An 18,319-nucleotide genomic window follows, 5' to 3' on the forward strand; every position below is an offset into this window, starting at 1 on the left:
CCCAGAAGCCTAACATAGTTCTCCAGGTCTCTTTATGTTGCCTTCAGGTCTTTCCTCATGAGATACCTCCTTTCATGTACTTGAAGAGTGCTATCATATCTCCCCTCAGTCTTCTCTTCTCCACGCTAAACATGCCCAGTTCTTTCAGTCTCTCCTCATAGGGCTTGGTTTCCAGTCCCCTGATCATCTTTGTTGCCCTCCTCTGAACCCGTTCCAGTTTCTCTGCATCCTTCTTGAAGTGCAGAGACCAGAACTGGATGCAGTATTCAAGATGAGGCCTAACCAGTGCTGAATAGAGGGGAACTAGTACCTCACACGATTTGGAAACTATACTTCTGTTAATGCAGCCTAATATAGCTTTTGCCTTTTTTGCAGCCACATCACACTGTTGGCTCATATTCAGCTTGTGATCTTTCCTCATGAGATACCTCCTCCACTTCCTCAGCCACACCCCCTCTCCCTCAGCCCACAGACCTCATTGGCCCTACTTTGCACTCTCCTTGCATGTTCCCACCTGGTTGGAGTGTGCCGTTGATTGCCTCAATGGAGGATAGAGAAGGTGAGAGAGTGTGTGTAGAAACTGGCCAAATGTAATATTTACATCCATTGATTTACCCACTTTTGCCACTGGCCGTGCTCATCACTGGCATGCGGCCCCAGAAGGGAATGTGGCCCTCGGGCTGAAAAAGTCCCCCCACTCCTATGTTTTATTTACTCAGGCCACTGGCCTTTCTAGTCCAGTATCATTTACTCTCAACTGCCACGGGCCTTCCGAGGCCTCTTGTGCTGTTTTTAATTTTTTTAAAAAATGTTTGTAACCTGCTGCACACCACCCTTATATTTTGTGAGAGAACGGTGTATAATTACTTTTAGAAATAAAACAGATAAAATTCCAACTGAATTTCTTCTACAGGGTCTACTCTATCCATGTTATTTATCCAAAAGGGCGAAACTCATTATAGATTTTTTTAGAAAAACATATGAACTGCCATGTCGTGGTTCAGGACTGAGAATTCACCTTGTCTACTCACCAGCACATTGAGACACACAAGGGGCTTCCTGCTTTAAACTCTCCAGAGTTCCTATAACAACAAACCAAGAGCAATTGTAGAAAGGCGTTTAAAGTAACCAGTTTCGAGGACGATTCAGTTGCTGATCCCGCAGCTGTTTATTTACCACAGACTTAAAACAAAACATTAAATGCAAGGACATAACATTTACAGAAGCCCAGGTCAATACTGTCATCTTGGAAACCACCACATTTATTAAGGAATAATGAATAATGGGTTCTGCCAGTGAAAAATGTTCATTTTTGTAATAAAAACCATTTCCTCTGCAGAACGTGCTTTCAGTTTAAAGCACAGAAGGGTTAACCTTTCAAGAACTTTTGTATGATTAGCACTGGATATGATCCAATTTCCAAGATGAAGGTGGTGTGATAATTGGAGGGAGGAATATAAATAATTTAAGATATGCAGATGATACCATACTACTAGCAGAAACCAGTAATGATTTAAAACGAATGCTGATGCAAGTCAAAGAGGAAAGCACAAAAGCAGGACTACAGCTGAACGTCAAAAAGACTAAAACAATGACAACAGAAGATTTATGTAACTTTACAGTGGACAACGAGGACATTGAACTTGTCAAGGATTATCAATACCTCGGCACAGTCATTAACCAAAATGGAGACAATAGTCAAGAAATCAGAAGAAGGCTAGGACTGGGGAGGGCAGCTGTGAGAGAACTAGAAAAGATCCTCAAATGCAAAGATGTATCACTGAACACTAAAGTCAGGATCATTGAGTCCATGGTATTCCCGATCTCTATGTATGGATGTGAAAGTTGGACAGTGAAAAAGGCAGATAAGAGAAAAAACCACTCATTCGAAATGTGATGTTGGAGGAGAGCTTTGCTCATACCATGGACCGCGAAAAAGTCAAATAATTGGGTGTTAGAACAAATTAACCAGAACTATCATTAGAAGTTAAAATGATGAAACTGAGGTTATCATACTTTGGACACATAATGAGAAGACCTGATTCCCTAGAAAAGACAGTAATGCTTGGAAAAACAGAAGGGGTAGAAAAAGAGGAAGGCCAAACAAGAGATGGATTGATTCCATAAAGGAAGCCACAGACCTGACCTTACAAGATCTGAACAGGGTGGTTCATGACAGATGCTCTTGGAGGTCACTGATTCATAGGGTCGCCATAAGTCGTAGTCGACTTGAAGGCACATAACGGCAACTTTTTGTTTACTGATAAACTTACTCCACACTTTAAATCTGTGGCATAGGCTTGTCCTGAAAAGAAAGCTGAAGGCTAGTGACTTGCCCTAAGACAAGCAAAGGCAGGACTTGTCATAGGATTCTACACTAAGAATTCTTCTAATCTATCTTATACTGGCTCTTATGTAATTAATCAATTCATCTATTGACCCACTTATCCACGGGTCTAAGGCTGCCATTGAAATGGTCTTACATGCATACTTGACACCCAGGCAGTGTGGTGTAGTGGTTAAGATGTTGGGCTATGACCTGGGAGACCAGGATTCAAATCCCCACATAGCCATGAAGCTGACTGGGTGACCTTGGGCCAATCACTGCCTCTCAGCTTCAGAGGAAGGCAATGGTAAACCCCCTCTGAATACCACTTACCATGAAAACCCTATTCATAGGATCTACATAAGTCAGAATTGACTTGAAGGCAGTCTGTTTTCATTTTCTATGATGAGGATGTATAAGCCAGCTCACAGAACTGTTAGAAGGCCCCCTCACAGAGCTACAATCTCCAGAGCACTTTACCAATGAACCTACCAAATCCTTTCCGGAAACAACATGAACCAAAACACAGCCTTCTTTTTAAATTCACACTCCTCCGAATTTTGCAATGCAGTTCCCCAGCCAAGTAACGTATGCAAAAATGCATATATTAGGGCAAACCATGCATAAAAGTGCATACATTAGTAGAAATAATATTTAAAAATACATTACAATAGGGAAAATAGGTTGGCAAAATGTGCATATTAGTCAAAATCCCATACAAAAATCTGCCTTTTAAGAGAAATCTGTACTAAAATGCTGGTAAATTTTCATGAGGTGTGAATCTGGTGATGTTCATATAAAAATGTGCACAGAGTTAATTTGTCAAGCTTCTCTATGTATGAATAATATGGCTTTGAGGGTGGGGGCAACAGAGCACTTGACTAACTTGGTCCTCTCGCATCCTCTGACTTGGCGGGTATGATTCCACTCACCACCTGCCAACCTTTCCACCTATGGTAATAGTGCTCAGGAGCAATCTTTGCATTGAAACCAATGTTTGAAGGAAACTGTTGTATATAAAACTGCAAGCCTCAACACAATCAAATACCGGGCAAATGAGATCATGGCTCTAAAGCCATATTTTGCATTTGACGAGGGGGGGGGAGAGAGAGAGAGAGAGAGAGAATGTCATGGTTTCCAAAAAGATGAAACATTCATTTTCTTGTACTTACGCTTTGAAATGACAGCTGCAAAAGTGGAAATTAAAATGATTACGTGCTGGAACTCCATGGTGCTCTCCACTCAGTCTTTGCAAATCCACATCAGACTTCCCTTTCAGAGGCAGCTCTAGAGGAGGGCAGCTGAAGGAAACCTTGTTCTTTATAAAAAGCAGGAGCTGACAATCTCAGCTCTTCAAGCCAGAGGAGGGGCTGAGGAGTGTGTGTGTGTTTGCTGGAGGAAGAGGCCAGCCCCCGGCCAGCCCCCGGCCAGCCAGAGCTCTTAGATATTGCTTAGATCCCCCTCTCCTGAAATAAAAAGAACTCCACCCGCATATGTTCAACTTATGAGAAAAGGGAGACTTTCTGGGAGAAAGTTCCACTGATTGAGATACAATGGCTGCTCTCCAAGAAGGAATTACTTACCTGCAGAGGTGTATGCGATACATGTGGAAAGCTTTGCATCAGAATGAAAAAGCCACATGTGGGGAAAAATGCATGTTCTGGAGTTAAGATCTTCACGTAAAAACAGGCACAAATCTAAACATCCTGCTTCTGCAACCGTCCTGGATTTTTCTTACATAATGTTTCCCATGAGTGTTCCACACTCCCTGTCTTGTTCCTTTAAAAGTCAACGGTTTCATTGGAAGTAACTTTGCACAGTAGCGCAACATGCACTCTAACTAGGATTGCTGAATTTGCACCAGATTTTATTCACAGGGCGCAATTTGCCATGGCGTTTGTGTGTAGAGAGAATGGATGTTCCTGGTCCGTTTTCATATTCACAAAGGTGTGAGCTTGGGAAATAAGCATGATTCATAAAATGAAGGGTGCCTGATCCTCTCCTGTCTCTAAAGTGTTGTCTGCGGGAGCAGGGGATCCACTGAGAACCCAAGTCATAAGAAAAGCCCAGCTGGATCAGACCAAAGGCCCATCTAGTCCAATGTTGGCTGTTGCTCATTGGGACTGGTGGGGCGGAAGACAGGGAGCCCAACAGTGGGTGGAACCAGAGCCAATCACAGGCAGAGTCAACTAAATCTAGTTTTGACCATATAATCCTTCCTGCTGAGTTCAATGCCAGGACTGAGGAGGATGCTGACAGTCAGTGCTACCCACTCGACTGGTTGCTAGTCAGAAAGTGAGGAGCTGGCTGAGGGCGGACTAAGGTTGGTGGGGCAGTGCCCCACTTGTCCTGATAGACCAGCCACTACTGATCTAGTCCAGCATTCTGTCCAGCCAACCAGATGCCTATGGGAATCCCACAAGCAGGGAATGAGCACAATAGCACTCTCCTGCTCACAATCCCAGCAACAAGTAAATTGCTGGTTTTTAACGGTGACTCCATTTGGCCTTCCAAATGTCCAATCTGGCGGCCTGATTTCGAGCAATATTCAGACTCCATCTGTCTTTGCAAAAGAGCCTGTTGCACTGCATTGAATAAAACAATAATAATAATAAAATAATAAAATTTAATTTATGTGTCGCCTATCTGGCCGGTAGCCACTCTAGGTGACGTACATATAGTAAAATACAGCAAAATACAATACAATACAATACAATATAACAATATAAATTATGATAACAAACAATACAGGGTAGGAGGCATTTCGATCATAAGAACATTAAGCCTCCCCAGAAGTCCCAAAAGCCTGTTGAAAAAGCCAGGTCTTTAAGGCCTTGCGGAACATATTCAGGGAAGAGGCGTGCCGAAGACCTTGTGGGAGGGAGTTCCAGAGGGTGGGGGCCGCCACTGAAAAGGCCCTCTCTCTAGTTCCCGCCAATCTAGCTGCTTTGGTTGGCAGGGCTGAGAGAAGGCCTTGTGTGGCCGATCTTGTCAGGCGGCATAATTGGTGGCGTTGTAGGCGCTCCTTTAGATAAACTGGGCCGAGACCATATAGGGATTTAAAGGTTAATACCAACACCTTGAATTGGGCCCGGAAAACAACTGGAAGCCAGTGTAGATCGAACAACACTGGCGTGATGTGGTCCCGGCAACGACTGTTTGTAAGTAGTCGAGCCGCCGCATTTTGTATAAGTTGTAGTTTCCGGACCATTTTCAAGGGTAACCCCACGTAGAGCGCATTACAGTAATCTAATCGAGAGGTGACCAGGGCATGTATTACCAGTGGGAGCTGATGAACAGGAAGGTAGGGTTGCAGCCTACGTATAAGGTGTAGTTGATACCAAGCTGCCCGGCTCACTGCCGAAATCTGAGCCTCCATGGACAGCTTGGAATCAAGTACAACCCCGAGGCTGTGGGGCTTACAACTAAAAACAACACCATTAAAACATACAGAGTATATTATTAAAAAAGAATTAAACTATGAGAAAAATTAAAACCATAAAATATAGGTTAAAAACAGCGGACAATTTAAAATAATAAAATCATATAATGTAATAATCAAACCTATGACACTTAATCCTGGTCGTTCTCTATCCCAAATGACCATTGAAATAAAACAGTCTTTACTTGTCGCCGGAAAGACGGCAAGGAGGGAGCTGATCGCACCTCACTCAGAAGGGAGTTCCACAGCCTAGGGGCGGCCACCGAAAAGGCCCTATGTCGTGTCCGCGTCATATGTGCTTGCGAAGGTGTGGGGAACACAAGAAGGGCCTCACCTGAAGATCTCAAATCCCGGACAGGTTCATGTACGGAGATATGATCTGTCAAATAGTCTGGACCTGAGCCGTATAGGGCTTTGTAGGTCAAAACCAGCACTTTGAATTGTGACCGGAAACAAATTGGCAGCCAGTGGAGCTGTTGTAACAGGGGAGTTGTATGGTCCCTGTAACCAGCCCCAGTTAGCACTCTGGCTGCAGCTCTTTGTACCAATTTAAGTTTCCGAACAGTCTTCAAAGGCAGCCCCACGTAGAGCGCGTTACAGTAGTCTAAGCGGGATGTAACCAAGGCATGCATCACCCTAGTCAGATCAGGTAGCTCCAGGAACAGGCGCAGCTGGCGCACAAGTTTTAATTGGGCAAATGCGCTCCTGGATACAGCAGCAATCTGGGCCTCCAAATTCAAAGCTGAGTCCAGGAGTACACCCAAACTGCGAACCTGAGACTTCAGGGGAGTGCGACCCCATCCAGTACCGGTTGAATCCCTATTCCCTGATCTGCCCTCCGACTGACCAGGAGTACCTCTGTTTTGTCAGGATTTAATCTCAACTTGTTTGCCCTCATCCAGTCCATCACTGATGCCAGACACTGGTTTAGGGCCTGTACAGCTTCCTTGGCTTCAGGTGGAAAAGAGAAATAGAGTTGAGTGTCATCAGCATACTGATGGCACCAAACCCCAAAACCCCGGACAACCTCTCCCAGCGGTTTCATGTAGATGTTGAATAACATGGGGGACAAAACGGAACCCTGAGGGACCCCATAGGTCAATGGCCAAGGGGTCGAGCAGGAGTCCCCCAGTACCACCTTCTGGGTTCGGTCCTCCAGGAAGGATTGGAGCCACTGTAACACAGTGCCCCCAAGTCCCATCTTGGCAGGGCGGCCCAGAAGGATACCATGATCGATGGTATCGAAAGCCGCTGAGAGGTCCAGTAGAACCAGCAGAGACACACTCCCCCTGTCCAGTTCTCTGCGTAGGTCATCCACCAAGGCGACCAAAGCTGTCTCTGTCCCATAGCCAGGCCTGAAACCAGATTGAAATGGATCCAGATAATCTGTATCATCCAGGAATCTTTATATGAAGGCTTTATAGTCTGCATCGCTGCCCAGGCAATTAGCGTAGCTCTCTGGCATATGAATGAAGTGTGTTCAAGGAGGCCAGTTCAAATGCCTGCATCCATAATGCTGTGTGACTGTGAGCCAAATGAGCACAAAGAAAGATGCCCGAGGCCTCAATAATGTTAATGCTAACACCAGAAAAGAAGGCAGGAAAAATGCAATTGGTTTAAGTGTACAGAACTGATGCAAACACCACTAAACCCCTCTCCCTCACATTTAGTAATGCTATTCTGCAGGGGCGTCACTACCGGGGTGCGGAGGGTGCAGACCGCACCCGGGTGATACCCTGAGGGGGGTGACACCCAGAGCCGCCTGGCCCTGCACCGTTGGTTGGCAAAGGAGCCGAGAAGCGCTCCGGGTCGGCACAGCCAACTCCTCGGAGGCGGGCGGGCGAGCCAGCCTGGAGCGTGTGGTGAGTGCGCGCATGCAAGACCAGCCACCCCCATCCATGCACCTGGGAGGGTGCGCACCAGAGGTCTGCACCCCCCCCACACTCCCGCTAGTGACGCCGCTGCTATTCTGAAGTCATAAATCCCCAATTTTCACCTTGAATTCCATAGAATTTGGTGGAAAACCTGCATAAGTGAGTGGCTTAGGCTTCAAAGTTACTATAATACTATAGTATGGTGTTGCTTTAAAAGCTGATCTAGAACGTTTTTTCATGAAATTTCATAGGATATTAACACATACACACACCTGTGACTAGGAACATGAGTGGGAAAGTGCTACTGTGCTCACGTCCTGCTTGTACTAAACTCGCACCATGCACATACTAGCCAACACGTGTCGCCAAACAGACAATTTTATTTTCTTTGAAATGAATTTGAGGCAGATCCACAACAGAAGAAAACCAAGGACACCACCATGGAGTAGCACAGTAGTTGAGAGATTTACAGTGCAAACCTATACATGAATAAGATCCAGTGAAGTCAAGGGCAGAGCTTGGAAAAGTTACTTTTTTTTAAACTACAACTCCCATCAGCCCAATCCAGTGGCCATGCTGGTTGGGGCTGATGGGAGGTGTAGTTCAAAAAAGTAACTTTTCCAAGCTCTGGTCAATGGGGCTTATTTCTGAGCAGACATGTCTAGGATTGTGCTGCTGTAAGTGACAATGAATCAGGAAGTCCTTGTATAAAACCTGGCCTCTGCCATAAAGTCAGTGGCTGGCCTTAGACACAGCATTCCCTCTCACAGCCTCAGAGCCCCTTCCATCTATCACCAAAGATAATAACACTAGCCTACTTTACAGGACTGCTGTGAGGATTGCAAGTGCATGTACTGCGATTCAGATTAAACCAAACCGCTATTAGAAATGCTTACTTTCAATGGGAGGTAGCCAATGTTAGTCCTAGAGTACACCCATTGAGATTGATGTACATAACTAACAGGGTCATTAATTTCAACTGGTCTTCTCTAAGTAAATATCAGTTGGATGCAACTCATTATCACACACCCCCCCGAATCTACCCATAGTCCCATTTCTCTGCTTGTGTTTCAATCAAAGCAACATTCTTGGCAAGACAGACATTTTGAAGATGTTACATTGTTGACATCAGAAAAAGAAACACTGTAGAAAGTTGGACGAAATCCAGGGGACAGCAGCTGCCCCCATAGGTCCAGCCTTCTCAGTGCCTTTATCAGGCAGAAACTGGCTTTGCATAGCACCACCTCTGTGCCATGCATGGCTTAGCTTGCCATGCGGATCGTCCTCATTCCTCATTGTGTACTGGATTAGCCACTGCAGTCTAGTTAGCATCATGCTGGACTTTGAGCCAGAGAAATCTGGCTTAAGCTTCCCACGGAATGAATGGCCTTTCAGCCTCAGTTCCTCATCTGTAGCATGAGAATGACCTTGCAGGGTTGTTGTCCAGGGACCTTTTATCTCTCCCTTTACACGCAATGTGCTTTAACAACATACAGGACTGCAACAAAGTGTTGCAGTGTGGAGTGCTCCTGTTCAGGAGTACCCACACCAGTCCCCCACCCACCTAGTTTTCCATTTCCCTCTCTCCCAAAGATCAGCGTGTGAGGTCCACCAGCAGGAATGGGGGACAAATTAGATTCAGTTTGCATTTAAAGGTGAACCTACCTAATTTGCACTTTCTGAAACATATGAACTGAAACACAGCTATCCTTTGAAACTTGCACTTCTCTGAATTTTGCCACGCAGTTCCTCAGTCAAGTCATGTGTACAAAAATGCATATACTGGGGTAGAGTGTGTATAAAAAGGCACATATCGGTGAAAACAACATACAAAGATTCATTATATTTTGGGAAACTGCTTTGCAAAAATGCATGGGTCAAGGTATCTTCCAGGAGAGGAAATTTTATTTGAACTGCTCTTCCATTTTATGCTAAAGAACTGTGTTTTATTGTAATATGATCTGTTTTAATATGTATTTTGTATTTTTTATGCCTGTTTAATTGTGGTGGCCTATGGCTCTGAATAATAAAGATTCATTCATTCAAAAATGCGTGTATTAGGCAAAATTGCACACAAATGTGTATGTATTAGCAAAAATGCACACTAAAATGTGAATTTTCATGAGAACTTTTTTTTTTAATTGCAAACTATTGTGTAAATGTAGAGAACTGAATTTAAAGTTGGGAAACTGAGAGGAACTGAAATGGAAAAATTTGCCCTTCCCTGTCCACTAGATACGCTCACTCCTCACTGGGCTCTTTGGGGTGTGGGTCCCTCCCCTAAATATGTTTCTTTTACACGTTGTATGGTTTCCTCAAAACTGCTAATACTTCTCACTTGTGTGTGTGTGTTTGTGTCTTTGCATGCTGTTTGGGCTCCATAAAGACTGGCACTTAGGATCATGTTAGTATGGTGTGCGATAATAGTGATGATCACGAGGATGGCGATAGCTTAAGAGTCAGGTGTTCTCTTCCAGACCCAAGAAGTCTGCACCACAGCCTATTCCTTGAGCCCGCTCATCATACCAGCCCCGATTCTTCAGCCATTCTGTAGAATAGTCCCTTCTGGGCGATTAATATCTCTGGGGTATCAAACTCTGCTACTCGGCCCCTTTCCATTACTAAAATCCTGCAAATGTTTGAAGCATAAAACGGTTAGGATATAATCGCCAGTCAGGCCACAGCCAAAAGAACAGCCAAGCTTCCATTATGCAATGGAACACCAGCATGTTAAAACTAGCTGACTTACTGAGGGACACACTGTTGTGGGCAGCCACTACCAAATTTATCAAAAGCCAGTTGTTCACTGAAATCTACATAGTATATGGTTTCTTGGGGGGACAATGCTATTATGCCCGTTTTGGGGAAAGAACGTTTTAAAGACTCACGAGTGCCATCATGGTCTTTGAAGGATTTTGTGTATATGTGTGTGTGTGTATGCATCCACACACATACACACAATAATGTAATGTAAAGTATTTATACACACTATAACATGTTCTTTATACCCATTGTATGGCCAAGTACATTATGTCCATTTAGATCTCATTTAAAACAGCTGCATTGGTTGCCAGTTCGTTTCTGGTCCCAAATTCCAGGTGCTCATGTTAGCATTTAAAGCCCTAAATGATTTAGGTCCCAAATATCTGAAAGACTGCCTCCTTTCCTACAGATCATCTCGGGAGTTAAGTTCAGCAGAGGGGGGCTCCTTGGTAATTCTGCCACCCTCAGAAGCTCAGAGGAGGGTAGCCCAGGAGAGGGCGCTCTCTGCGGCAGCCCCTAAGCTGTGGAACTCCCTCTCTACCAAGGAGCATCTGGCCACTTCACTGTACAGGTTTCAGCAATTCCTGAAGAGGCACCTCTTTATTCTGGCCTTTAACACCTGAAATGTATATGACCCACACTACTTTTGGTGATGTTGTGATTTTAAGTTGTTTTTCATTATGTATTTTAGACTGTTGTAACTTATCCTGGAACCTCAGGGTGAAGGGCCGGTAATAAATGATGATAATTGAATAACACCATTTTGTAGGTCCCTTTGAAGGCCTTTATAGATCCTCCGTGGCGCAGAGTGGGAAGCGGCGGTAACGCAGCCGAAAGCTCTGCTCACGGCCGGAGTTCGATTCCAACGGAAGGAGGAAGTCGAATCTCCGGTAAAAGGGATCGAGGTCCACTCAGCCTTCCATCCATTTGTGGTCGGTAAAATGAGTACCCGGCACATGCTGGGGGGGAAAGAAAGGCCAGGGAAGGAACTGGCAATCCCACCCCATATATACGGTCTGCCTAGTAAACGTCGCAAGACGTCACCCTAAGAGTCGGAAACGACTAGCACTACAAGTGCGGGGACACCTTTACCTTTTTTTGAAGGCCTTTGACCAAAAAAGCACTGTAAGTGCTCCACAACACACCCCAACACAACAAAAAGCATCAATATTAACAAAAAGGCCTGGACTCATGCTGGGAGGAAGGGAGGGATATAAATCTAATGATAATGATAATGATGATAATGATAATAAAGCAGCTAAAGAAACCTTACCTATCATAGTCCATAATGGTGTTGACGCGGTGGGCTATTGTTAGAACTGTGCACTCACTGAACTGCATCCTTATGGTGGACTGAATTTGCAAATCTGTTTCAAGATCCACAGCTGCAGTGGCCTCATCCAAAACCAGGATCCTGGCTTTCCGGAGCAGAGCTCTTGCCAGGCAGATGAGCTGCCGCTGGCCAACACTGAAGGGGGGACACAAGGGCAATTAATCAGCTGTCCAGATCTCCTATGTGCTAGGAAAAACTATTTGACTAAATGCCCCCTTCTATTTATATATTTCTATACTGAAAGTTCCATTAAAAATATCTGGGGCCATTTACAGCAGTCCATAAAATACAACCAAGGAAGTGTTCTGTCAATCAGTGACACAGTTAACAAACAATTAAAATGGCAGCGTTAAGGAACAGAGAACACATTTGAGTTTGTTTGTTTGTTTTAAAAAAAAGGCCTGGGGGAAAATATGGATTGTATCCAATTTAGGGCTAAGTCGCTTAGCGGTATACCTGTTGCACTGGCAGAATGTTGTTGACCAAGGGAAAACACAGGTACATTACTAAAGATTGTTGTGCATCAGATTGCACAAAAAGAACCAGCTTCCACTAGTGTAACTGCTGTGTTGGATTCATTTGTTATTTAACCTTTACACTCTGCCATCCATTAGCCCAAGGGCTCTTGAGCTAGTAGACAGAGAACATTGCACAGAGCCCCAAATGCCTGGCATTCTGCTTCCATGTGGCTAGCCAGATGCCTATTGGAAGCCCATAAGCCGGATATGAAGGCATTAGCGCTCTCCCACAACTGGTATCCAGATCTTGGTAAGCCTATAATCTCAGTAACCAAGGAACACGGGAAGTTTCCTGTTCTTTCCTGTATTTTAGGTACCTCAGATTTTCACCTCCTTCTGAGCACTCGTGGGCCAGTTGATCAGGCAGATCCAAAACGAAACTCTTGAGCACCATCAGGTCCAGAGCAGTCCAGATCTCCTCATCGGAATACACACTTAAGGGGTCAAGGTTCATTCGTAGGGAGCCCGAAAACAAAACTGGGTCCTGAGCAGAAAACATAAGAGAGTTTCCTAGGCCTCTCATTGAGACGGTCAGCCTGAGTATGTACTAGGAATGGACAGATCTGTCCATTTTGATTTCTATGAGTTGCTCACCTTTCCCCAGTCTCAATCTCCACATTTCTGCATAAGTATGCTTTTTTTAAAAAAAAAAATCATGAAAATTCAGTAGTGCAAATTAAGTGCAAATTTCTCTTAACATAAGATTTTCATAAGCAATTTGGTTTAATATAATGCCTTTGTATATCTTATTTTCACCAATATATGCATTTTCATGCACACTTTATCCTAGCATATTCCTTTTTTTACACATTACTTGGCGGGAGAATTGGATTGCAAAATTCAGAGAAGTGCAAATTTTGAGGTATGGCTGCGTTTTGGTTCGTGTATTGTTTTGGAAAAGTGTGAATTAGGTAGGTTCACCTTTAAATGTAAACTGAATCCAATTTGCCTCCCATCCCTTGTCTGGACTGTACAACTTCAGACTGCAGGTGGAAGGGAACTCATGTAACTGAAAGCTCCTTCATGGAAAAAAAACCATACAAATATAGCATTTAGAAAGCTAAATTGCAGGGAGAAGGGGATATAAGCCTAGCCTTCTACTTTTCTATATGGAGTGAATTGTGTGTGTGTGTGTAAACTCACTCAAAATTGCGGGTCCCACCTCCAGTCTAAGGTGTTACAGTCTACCACAACAGATTGGCCACCTCAGTTGGAAGTAGGCCTCTGAAAGAAATAGTTACATACTGTGTATTATTATATAATGTGTATATTGATGTAACCTGCCCTGGGATCTTAAGGTGAAGAGCGGGTAAGAAATAGTATTAAAAAAATTAATTGATAATTGCCATTAGAAATCATCTTTGTACCTGCGGGATAATGGTAACCTTGCTTCTCAGATCGTGCAGACCCATTTTGGCAATATTGGTCCCATCAATCACAATCTCACCAGCCGCAGCTTCCACTAGTCTTAGAAGCCCCATGGCTAGAGAAGACTTGCCAGCCCCTGTTCTTCCAGCTATGCCAATCTAAGAGATAACAGAGCTTTGAAAAGCAAGAGAGGGACAGAGTTTTGAAAGGCAAGATCGACCTAAAAGTTGGACTCGTGGTACATCTTTGTTGACATCACTGGAAAATTTCAGCATCCAGAATTCCCGTGAGACAACCGGCTTTCCACACATCACAATCACCATATGAATTTATGTCTTGCAGTTCCCCTCTTTTTTTAAAAAAAAAAAATCAGGGCTGCTCCAGACTAGTGTTTTTGGTTTGTTATTTGCAGGTGTGTTCTGTGCCACATCATTGACACAATTTGTGTATTTGTGTTGCATTTGAACTGGACCATCCACACATCTTTCTGCTTAGTGAGTTGTTCTGTGATGCTTCTCCAACCTCACCACATTATTGCCACCTGAAGGGACAACTCTTGTGCTACAGTGCAACTAAAGTGGGACAGAAAATAACCCAGAAATATTGTGGTATAAAAAAACTACAGGATTCTAGCAGGAAGTTATAGGACATGCACTGACTGGAAACAAAGCAGTATGTCCACCCCAAAACCTTTGCAGGAGCAAACAGTATGGAAACAGGGATCAAGTATAACTGCCCCAATACCAACATGGGCACAAATCATCATCAATACATAGTTCAATAAAGTCAAAATGGGGCCCTCATTAGAGTGGCAAAATATCAGCTTCATCTAACATCTTTCCCCATGTTGCAGATGGGAGTGCGATCAAAAACCCTCTTTGAAAAGGAAGCTGTTTTCTATTAGCACTTGCTCAATAAATACACCCAGTCCAAGTACATAAGGTGTCGTAAACACCCCAAAGGGTACGCCTTACCTTTTCTCGTCCATTGATCTTTAGGCTGATGTCCTTCAGAGCCAAGTCTAACTCTGGCCGGTATCGCAAGCTATATCCTTTAAATTCAATCCTTCCTTCAGTCGGCCAATTCTCATGTAGGAGATGATTGTCCAAAGTCCAGGGAGCCTGGACAGAGGCAGAAACAGCACCTCAAACTAGAAAAACAGCAGGTCCCAAACAGCAGTGAAATGAAGCAATTAGAGAAGAGCTGCTACCCTGGGGCTTTAAACTCTGCTGCTTTGGGGTTAAGCAAAATGTATAGACAACCATTTTTCTGTTGATCGCCATTACTGTACAAGGCAGCCGTGCTAGGCCACATTCACACCATGCAGACCTGCACTTTGCAGAGCTCCCTGCGAAGAGGATTTGATTGGAAAAACCACTCTGACAACTGTAGCTCTGTGAGGGAATAGGAGTCTGACCTGGGACACCAGGGTTCGAATCCCCACACAGCCATGAAGCTCACTGGGTGACCATGGGCCAGTCACTGCCTCTCAGCCTCAGAGGAAGGAAATGGTAAAACCATCTCTCAATACCGCTTACCATGAAAACCCTATTCATAGGGTTGCCATAAGTCGAGATCGACTTGAAGGCAGTATGTTAAGTAACAACTTCCACCACCCTTCACAAACTACAGTTCCCAGGATTCTCTGACTGTTTAAGGTGGAATAAATCTATGGTGTGAATATGGCCCTAGAAGAAGGAAAATAGAGTATAATGGAATACTGAAAGAGTTTGTGCCCATGGTCCATGCTAGCTGCCCTTTTGCTGCCAAACTTTCCTGAAGCTGCCTCACCCTGAGCCAAAACTTTTCTCATTGGACAAACCAACAACCTCAGCCAGAAGCAAAAGGAGGGTGGAATAGTATGTATAATATCAGCTGAATGTTTCTACTTTTCAGTGTTGGGAAGTCCCATAAGATTGTTGACCTATACTCTATAGGCCACACATTTATTCTTTGTGAAGTGTTTAAATCCTTTCACTTCAGTGGTGCCTTAGAATTACTTTCATCCTTACAAAGAAAGCTTTCTCCCAATCTGAAAGAGGAGCCCCAACTATCCACATCATCTCATCATACTATAATTTTGAGAGCCAGTGTGGTGTAGTGCTTGGGGTGTCGGACTGGGACCTGGGAGACCAGGGTTCAAATCCCCACTCGGCCATGAAGCTCACTGGGTGACCCTGGGCCAGTCGCCATCTCCCAGCCTAACCTACTTCACAGGGCTGTTGCGAGGATAAAATCGGGAAGAGGAGAACCAAGTTTGTACACCACCTTGAGCTCCTTGGAGGAAAGGTGGGCTATAAATGTTATAATAAAGTAAAATAAATTTAAAAAATCATATTTATGCTTTAAACTTACATGATGTTTGTTTAGTACAAAAGTGGATAAGAGAAAGATCAACTCATTTGAAATGTGGTGTTGCGGGTACCATGGACAGCGAAAAAGACAGATAATTGGGTGTTAGAACAAATTAAACCAGAACTATCACTAGAAGCTAAACGATGACACTGAGGTTATCATACTTTGGACACATCATGAGAAGACGTGATTCAATAGAACAGACAATAATGCTGGGAAAAACAGAAGGAAGTAGAAAAACAGGGCCAAACAAGAGATAGATTGATTTCATAAAGGAAGCCACAGACCTGAACTTACAAGATCTGAACAGGGTGGTTTATGATAGATGCTATTGGAGGTTGCTGATTTGTAGGGTCGCCATAAGTGGAAATCGACTTGAAGACACATAACAACAAGAAGTACCTTGATTTTTTAATATTCTTTTGGATCAGGTGAAAGGCCCATCATGGTCCACTATCTGGATCTCATAGTGACCAACCAGATGCCCCACTGAGAAACCCAATAGCGGGACCTGAGCGTAACAGTAACTGTCCCTAAGTATGAACTGATATCTTGCTGAGGACATCCCCTCCACCTCCCTTTGCTCCTTCTTCCATTCATTATCCAATCCATTCTGTCTTATTCAAACTGCCTTCAGGATGGCGCCATCACTTACTTCTTTTGGTGTCACAGAGTAATCGGTCACTCTCTCTACAGAGACAATGTTGTTATCTATTTCTGCCAAGGACCGCACCATCCAGTTCAAAACACCTGTAATCTGTCCGAAAGGAGAGAGAGACAGAAAAAACAACAACCAAGGATGCTGGTCAGCTGAAATGGGTCCACGTTCCATTTCAAAGTCCTCCGCCAGTGAAACCTCAAAAAAGTACAGGCCTTGTAAAGGACGATCACATTTTCAAATCCCACCCCCCTATTACTTACTTAAACAGCCACGGAGCTAAGATTAAATACATCAAATTAACGGGCAGTATTCAAGTTAATTCTTACCGTACTGGAATGACTTCAACTACCACAAGGCGATTCTCCTCCCCCCGCCTGTGCCCTATGCCATCCCCGAATCTGCTCTGGAGGGTTGGGAGAACCCCCACAACAGGTTCACGGGGCAGGAGATGGAGAGAACATTCCGGAAAAACCCTGGCACTGATTGACTGTTTGGCATAGCGCTACGTTGAATACTACCCAACGTATTGGGAGGGCCTATAGAGGTGCAGCCACATGCATTGGAAGCAGAAGGTCCCAGAGTCAATCACTGACATCTTCATTTAATCGGGTGGCCCAGATGTTCTACTTTACATAGGACAGTTCTCTTTTACACCAGTGGGAAACCTTTGGCCCTCCCGATGTTGCTGAACTACAGTGTCAATCATCCCTAGCAATTGACCATGCTTGCTGGGGCTGATGGGAGCTGTAGTTCAGCAACATCGGGAGGGCCAAAGGTTCCCCACCCTGATTCTGTTTGAAGGACTGCAGGGTTCAAGTTTGATTTAAGAGTCGTAAGAACATTTCTTGCAATTGGCAGCAAACTCATTGGGCATAAAATATAGCCAAATAGTCTGTGTCTCAGAATCCAATGAGCCTTGTGGAACCCATTCATACATACTTTTAAGGTCACTGCTTATCATCATGTTATGATTATTTACGGCGTTTATTCATCGCTTGCTACAAAAATGTCTCAGCGTCATTTAGAATTACAAAAGCATACAGGATACAAAAATTAAAATATAAAAGTTTACGTCCTCCCAACAAACAAACCGGTTCTTCCATTTGCCAAGTAAGGATGCTGTGATATTTTTTCCAGTTACCTGAAGAGCATAGGAAACGGAAAAGCCCACAATCCCTGGACTGAGGTGTGTTTTGTTCATCACAGCAAGTAAAGCCGCAAAAAGGACGATGCCGTTGCCCAGGAATTCTATGTTTGTGGCAAGCCACCTGGAATTTAGAGAGAGGCTTGGTAGGGACGGGCAAATCTGTCAGCTTTGGCTTCTCCCCATTACTCAATTTTCCATTCTTAAGTCAAGCTTTCCACATTTCCACATCAGTTTGCGATTAAAAAAAACACCTCCTTGTGAAAATTCATCAGAATATTAAGGCAAATTTCTCCCAATATGCACAGTTTTGCAAAACAGTTTCCCCAACAGAATGCAATTTTGTATGTCATTGTCACCAGTAAGTGCATTTTTATGCATGCTTTACTCCAGTAAGTGCATTTTTGACATTGTTACATGTGGCTGGAGCACCTTTCTTGACTAGCCAATCATTTTAATGATTGATCTGTATTGCTTTGAAATCCATCCAAGCAAGCATAAGGCAGTACAGTTTAAGGATGCATTCTAGCCAGGG

At 44.0% G+C, this 18,319-nt stretch overlaps 1 protein-coding gene across 4 annotated transcripts in view; it reads right to left on the minus strand.

The window, feature by feature from the left end:
* Nucleotides 1-4,935: 4,935 nt before the first annotated feature.
* The window catches only part of ABCC6 (ATP binding cassette subfamily C member 6), a 52,324-nt gene continuing 38,940 nt past the window's right edge, over nt 4,936-18,319 (minus strand). For 2 of the 4 annotated variants that reach the window (XM_061600075.1, XM_061600077.1), the window contains 7 exons: nt 17,782-17,908; nt 16,635-16,736; nt 14,599-14,745; nt 13,624-13,782; nt 12,574-12,740; nt 11,679-11,873; nt 4,936-10,271 (listed from right to left, as the gene is read on the minus strand). In XM_061600075.1, the coding sequence (XP_061456059.1) occupies nt 10,163-10,271; nt 11,679-11,873; nt 12,574-12,740; nt 13,624-13,782; nt 14,599-14,745; nt 16,635-16,736; nt 17,782-17,908 (1,006 nt within the window). In that variant the 3' untranslated portion in view covers nt 4,936-10,162. Of the gene's footprint in view, nt 10,272-11,678; nt 11,874-12,573; nt 12,741-13,623; nt 13,783-14,598; nt 14,775-16,634; nt 16,737-17,781; nt 17,909-18,319 lie in introns of those variants that run through there. The other 2 variants (XM_061600078.1, XM_061600076.1) reach the window with 2 other exon arrangements.

The sequence above is a fragment of the Rhineura floridana genome, chromosome 17, assembly GCF_030035675.1.
Source record: "Rhineura floridana isolate rRhiFlo1 chromosome 17, rRhiFlo1.hap2, whole genome shotgun sequence".
NCBI lineage: Eukaryota > Metazoa > Chordata > Lepidosauria > Squamata > Rhineuridae > Rhineura > Rhineura floridana.